A 7,051-nucleotide genomic window follows, 5' to 3' on the forward strand; every position below is an offset into this window, starting at 1 on the left:
CAGAACAATTGTTCAGAGTTGATCAAATGTATTTGTGACGCCTAGTGTTGAATATTTGAAGTACATATTGGTAGCGTCCACCCCGTCAGTAAGTGGGCCGTGTCACTGAAAAGTCCATGCGAGTAGCGGAGAAACTTCACGAATGTAAATATAGACCTAACAACGGAGTTTACGTCTTCGCGCGTTCTTTCTTTTTTCTCCTTTGATCCATGCGAACATGCCGCGCAAAAAGCCTTTTAGTAACAAACAGAAAAAGAAGCAGCTCCAGGTGAAACGCGAGAAAAAGAGAGGTGGGTACTTTAACTAGCTTAGCTGAGTTAGCGCGCGACGAGCTGATCGAACGCGCTCGCAGACGTTCTACATTAGCCACGTGACTCATTGTTTTATGGTTTATATTTTAGTGTGCAGAAATGTGACCATATTCTCACATATTAGCACATTAATTGAGCTACTACGCTTCTGTAAATACTTTGTTTGCTAAGTTTCTGTGGGTGTATGTAACCAAACTTGACAGGCAGTAAACAGCACGTGCTGTCATTTTTATTTGAGGGTTGCATACAAGAAGGGACGCTGAATGTCACATCCAGCAACAGTATAAATGTATCATAATGTTCTTGATATGGATGTTGTCTGCTGTAAACCACTACTCTGCTCGTGACAGGTCGAACGTCACACAACCGAACAGTAATCTTTACAGACCAAATTGCTATTCTGCCTTGTCAACAGTGAAATGATGCGTAACGGGGGGGATTTTGAGCAGCTCGTGTTTTGCTGTAGTTGGCGCGTGTGTTATGCGGTATATAAGTGCGCAGACTCCGCGTGAAGTTACGTAACACAACAACTACGCGATCAATACACACTAAAGCAGGCTTAATTAACTGCCGTTCGCCTGCGGTTCTGCAAGCATTCGTGTCTAGTACACAGTAAAACCTACATAAACAGTTTGCAGAAGATCTAGTGAGATAGCAGGGATAATAATTATTTATTATGTCATCAGTGTACATTTCCACACTATTGTCATATGTATAGTGTAATGACAACAGAGTGTTACTTATGGGGGAGACATGATTATTGGAAGTACACAATGTTTTTCAACAGAAAAGGGCGTATAATTCAAAAACAAAACTTTGTCACTGAAAATAAAAACATGGTGTAAGATTTAATAGAAAATTGCTAATTAATTTCACATATAGTTACAAATAAATGGCAAGTATCGCATTTAATTAAACAATGGCATTTTTAATGACTGAGATAAAGAATGAAATAGTATTTTCTTGTAAAACGTACTCCAATAATCCTTGTTTTATTAACAACTACCAAAAAAATATTTTTTTAGAGTATATGATATTACTTTGCTTTGGAATCATAGTCAAGACGAAACACTCTTTAAAGTTTCTCTCTGTGTGTGTGCAGGAGAACCAGGTTCATGTCACAGTAGCCGAAATGCCAGTGTGGAGAGAGGGCCTGGCAGAGACAGACAGTCGGATACATCAGACAGCGAGACGACAGACATCAGGAGGATCAACCATCAGCCTGGTGCCAGAGACGGCAGATATGACCCCAACAGGTGAGTCGGGACAGGTGAAACAGTCAGTCCAGTCTTGTCTTATTAATTCAACATGAGATGTTTTAGCAGGGGCATGTATCGTCCTGTTTGTTCATCTTATAATGGCTTGTTTTGCAGATTCCGTCTGCACTTTGAGAGGGAGAGCAAGGAGGAGGTGGAAAAGAGGAAGAAAATAGCGATGAAGAAAATCCTGAAGCCGGTGGCAGAAAAGGAACTAGAGATGGATATAAACCAGATCTTCCCCGAAGAGAAAGGTATTTATGCTGCTGAGCTAAGTGGTTCTAAACTGGGACACATTTCACAAAACCAGCCATAGTTTTGTCGGAGCATCTGTGTCAAAATAAATATATAGACTTTGCTGTCAAATAGGTGAGTCAACAAGGTCAACTCAATGTCTTCATTTCACTTTCATTTTGTCTAATCACAGGCCTGGATATCCCACGGCGGCCCTCGTGGCATTACGAAATGCGGCGAGAGGAGTTGCTGCGGAAAGAGGAGAAGTCATTTCAGGAGTATCTGGACACTCTTCACTCCAAGAACCCACCCGGTAGCCTCAGCCACTTTGAGCACAATCTCGAGGTGAGGCATGTTCTGTTAGAAAACACAGTACTGAAGTACTTAGAGAAATCATTTTTATCATCAACCAGAATTGGATTGTTGCTGCGTCAGTAGCTGTAATGAAATAGTTGTTTTATTGCGCTTGAGCATCTGTTTGGTCAGACGGTGCTGGAGGCAAACACTGTTAAGTGTTTCAAATTCACTTGTTTATGAGCTATTGCCCTTCTCAAGCCTTGTGACACTGAAACTGTTGTGTTTGCTTAGTGAAAAAGAAGCAACGCTTCTCTTAAATGCTAGTTTAAATGTATAAGACTAAAAATGAGCCATATTAAACTTTAAGGCTTTTATGATTCCTGTTTGTCTGTAATAGCCTACAGACAACAGAATCACCACAATATTGTGCAGATCATTTTTAGACAAACAACCGTTGTTTCTAAGAACTTATAAACTTGCTCCTAAATGTTGCAAGCACATAGCTGAGCAGTTACTCGGCAAATATTGGATCACAATGAATTCGTTGTTTTAACAGTTTCCAGATAGTTTTGGATTAATGTAGCAAATACTCAACAGGAGACCATACATTATTTTACCTAAAGTGGGCCAAAGAATTACAAACAGGTTGGCTAATCTGAAAGAATTTGAATAACAGATTAAGATTCATTACTGAAGTTCAGACAGCGTGAATAGTGCTCATTCAAATAACAGCTATTACAAATTTTGTTTGTTTCTTTACTACTGACTGACTGTCTTTCTCTCTCAGACATGGAGGCAGCTGTGGAGAGTATTGGAGATGTCTGATGTCATTCTGCTCATAGTGGATATCAGACACCCAGTGAGTGTGCGACTGTTGAAACTTTAAGCAGTTTTCAAAAGGTCATGAAAATTGCATAGCTGTTACACTGTTAAACTGAGGTAATAAAGTCCCCACTAGGTGGGGCCAGAGATTGCATTAGATTTCATCTCAGAAAACAGCCCTTTTGTATTGCGTTATACTTTTTGAGCAAAAGAAGGATGGAGTTGTTAAGTAGTCATTACCATTCAGTACAAGCAAAACATTATCACTCTGTGTTTAGGTGCTGCAGCTTTCTCCTGCTGTGTATCACTACATCACTGGTGAGTTAAAGAAGCACATCATCCTGGTGCTCAATAAGGTGGACTTGAGCCCCGCACCGCTGGTGTTGGCATGGAAACACTATCTGACTAAACAGTTCCCCCACCTGCACTGTGTCGGCTTCACCTCGCACCCAGGACAACCCTACAGCACCCGTGAGAGACTCCTTCCTCTATCGGTGCTTTATCTATAATGTGACCTGATCTGATTAAAATAAGTTTTCTTCATCTGTACTAACTGCAGTTCTACAGAAGAAGAGAGTGAGGAAGAAAGCAGGATGGAATCAGGTAGGAGGACCATTCCAAATCATGAGAGCGTGTCAGGAGATCACAGCAGGAAGAGGTAAGACAAGTTCCTCCCATACAACTAAATGAGCACTGGAACACAGGGAGTAATGATGATGATGATGATTGTTGTTTTCAGTGGATTTGACCAGCTGGGAGAAGAAGATCCAGAGGGATGCTGTTGCTGTGGGAACAGAGGGGGATCGGGCTGATGATGATGGATCGGAATCTGTGCTGATGGAGCATCATACTGATGTTGCCATGGAAATGAACAGCCCCACGCAAGAACTTTATAAAGATGGAGTACTAACCTTGGGCTGCATAGGTAAAAAGATTAGTCACCAGGAAATCATAATTTTTTATTGAACATTGCAGTGTTTATTATAAATGATTTATATGTGCACATCATTATTTAAAAAGAAAATGAATGTGCCCTTATCATCTTTAATCAAAATGTGCACGTCCCCTCCCCCTCACCACGACATATTTTCTCTGATGACGTGAGACCGGGACAATAATCCCTCACTTCCAGCAACCTGTCACTCACATGAGATTGCAGCAAGTAACAAACAACAACAATTTAATGAGCTAATCAAGCCCTGATGAACAATCGAGCCCAACCCTACTTTTTTTCTCATTTGAGAAGCTGTGTTATGAAAAGGACGATCGCAATTTCCGTTTCATGCCAACTTTAAGTTGTGTTGTTTTAGATCAATATTAGCTACATATATCTTATACAAAGTGCTTCTCCCCAATGTGTAAATTAAAATTCATTAATTGATTTAAAATTCATATTGAGTCTTTTGCACTTTCTCCAGGTTTTCCTAATGTAGGCAAATCTTCAGTGCTGAACAGTCTGGTTGGCAGGAAGGTCGTGAGCGTGTCTCGAACCCCAGGTCACACAAAATATTTCCAAACATACTACCTCACTCCCACTGTGAAACTGTGCGATTGTCCTGGGCTTGTCTTCCCTTCCCAAGTGGACAAGCAACTACAGGTAGAAACAGCATGATACTGTATAATTTATGAAAGTTAAATCATCCTGGCTTTGTTTATGTGTGTGCATGTTATTCATCTTCTCAAACAGATCCTGGCTGGTATATATCCAGTGTCCCAGCTGCAAGAGCCTTACAGTTCAGTAGGATACCTGTGTGAACGGACCAACTTCCTGTCTGTATTAAAGCTGAAACATCCCGACCACTGCCCAGAAACCCCACGTGACCCCGACACACAGGACTGGACAGCATGGGACGTGTGTGAAGGTGTGTACTTTTCTGATGTGGCGTTATTCATTTCCTATTTACGATTCGATTGGAGGGAGGAACTGGTTTTCAATAGTCTGTTTTTCTTTTTGGTTTTGTCAGCCTGGGCTGATAAGAGAGGGTATAAGACTGCTATGGCGGCCCGTAATGATGTTTATCGAGCAGCCAACAGTCTGCTGCGTTTGGCAATCGACGGACGGTTGTGTCTGTGTCTGCGGCCACCTGGATACTCTCAGAGTAAAGGTCAGAGGTCAAACCACTACAGATGTGCTCATGTCATCTGCCACTTGTGTCCCAAATTTGACTTTTAATCTCAATCTCTTCAGATGAATGGGAATCACACCCAGACCTGTCCGAGATCATCGCTCTACAAGGAAGAAAGGACGAAGAGGATAGGGGTGACAGGGAAGACGACGACGGTGAATCCAGCTCAGAGCTGGAAGAGGACAACGACCGAGACGCAGATGATGATGAAGACGCTTATGGGGATGATGAAGATGATACCGTGAAGGCTGACAAGAAGGGCCTCACTCTCAACATGTTCAGTGTGCTAAGACAAAACGAGTGTGAGTGAGGGATGAGATCGCTCTCCTTCTCATTCCATGTGCATACATTCCGGTTTCTTTATTTATCACTGATCTCTTTATGACCATCTCATTTCAATCTGCAATGTGTCAATCGAAGGACCGTCTTGAACATTTATTTCTCATTTGACGCTTATTGCGCTCTTATACAGACCAAGTTATAGACAAACACAACACATCCACCATTCTGCCTATTTTTGCTGCAGTATAAGGCTGGTTCTGTGTTCTATTTCAACCTCTCTGTGCCTCTGCACCTTCTCTGCTTTTCATTTATTATCATCAGAAAAGTATCAAAAATACTTTGAAAACTTTTGTACCTCCTGCATGCAGCCTTTTCCCTTTCTGAAAGGTCAGAGGGAATGTCTTACAACCAGTGATTGTACAATCAGTGTTACTAAACAAGCATTGATGAATACAATCACTGATTTATTATCAGTCTCACAGCAGTGATGCCAAAGGTCAGGTGAGGTCAGAAGTCACGCTTTGACCTCAAACTGTGAGTTTCCCCCATGTGAATGTATTCTAACCTCAACCTCAGTACCGCAAACCTCGGCATGTAGGGCAGAACCAGTCATGTATGAGGATAAGAAATAGAGGCACAGGCTGTTGACTTCAGAAGATTATTTTGATAAAAAGAAGTTCTGGACACTAAAAGCACTTTTAAAGCAAAAGGCAGCAACCAGCAGTCTTTTACTGTTGAAAACTATAATTTCTGAGCAGATACGCGTTTATTATGCGGGTAATGAAGTGAGGGTGTAATTTTGGGTTGCAGTAGGAGTGACTTTATGCCACAAAATGTTCTAGACTATGCAAAGTTTAAAGAGGTATTAGAAAAACCTGATACACGCGTTCCAGTTATAAAGGTGAAACTGTATACCACACATTGTACATGCACACTGACACAAGCCACTCGAAGATTTTGGGATCATGTTCTTTTGGACTAAAAAGTAGAGTAGAGAGTGGGTTGGTTTTGAAGAACTAGAGTTTGTGCACTTTTGCTGTTGGACTCAGGTAAAGATGATGATGTGATGTTAGACCATCATCACAGATGTGCAGAGAGACCGATACAAGAGTGCTGGTTTCCTGCTTTTCAGCCTCCAGCCCTGCATGCCCTTGCTTAGGGATTTCATGTGGGTGTGATAGTGTGTGAATCATTCTTTCTTTATTGAAATGTTATTATACTGACAGAAACAGCCCTCTGCAATAAAAAACGTTCCCCTGATTCTTTGCTATCATTATGTTTGCACAAGAGGACACAGCAACTTGTTTCTTTACATACAGTGACAATATAGTGAAAAGAATAATGTAGGCGAACGTAAATTTAAGGAAACATCTTTATGTGAAATGTATAAAATTGTGTGTATATTAAAGAGAATAACCAACTAGCATCGTATAAACTTCACAAAAAAGTCTTTAGGCTTTAGGCCTATTTATAAGATTTTGGGCTATTTGGCTTTTCATAACCTGTTTTTGTTTCTCAGACTAGTGGAAAGAAGACATCCAAAACGCACTAAGTGTTTATTTTATTGCACTTTATCTGTAGATTTCAATTACAATACATATATTTAAAGGCCATTTTCTCAAATTGAGTTTTTTCTCATGCACCGAGCCATAAATTGCCACCTTAGTAGCACTTCCATACACCAAACTCTAGTTTTATTCCTTTGTATATTCTGAAGGTTTTT

The 7,051-nt window shown here is 40.8% G+C and overlaps 1 protein-coding gene across 1 annotated transcript; it reads left to right on the forward strand.

The window, feature by feature from the left end:
* The first annotated feature begins 72 nt into the window (after nt 1-72).
* Nucleotides 73-6,588, forward strand: gnl1 (guanine nucleotide binding protein-like 1). The gene is made up of 12 exons (XM_084088430.1): nt 73-290; nt 1,414-1,567; nt 1,685-1,821; nt 1,995-2,146; nt 2,886-2,957; nt 3,199-3,391; nt 3,480-3,578; nt 3,660-3,845; nt 4,339-4,517; nt 4,608-4,782; nt 4,885-5,025; nt 5,109-6,588. The coding sequence occupies exons 1-12, from the start codon at nt 218-220 to the stop codon at nt 5,354-5,356; spliced, it is 1,809 nt and encodes a 602-aa protein (XP_083944556.1). The 5' UTR covers nt 73-217; the 3' UTR covers nt 5,357-6,588.
* The last annotated feature ends 463 nt before the right edge of the window (nt 6,589-7,051 follow it).

This window comes from Abramis brama (assembly GCF_963993115.1).
Source record: "Abramis brama genome assembly, chromosome: 17".
Classification (NCBI taxonomy): domain Eukaryota; kingdom Metazoa; phylum Chordata; class Actinopteri; order Cypriniformes; family Leuciscidae; genus Abramis; species Abramis brama.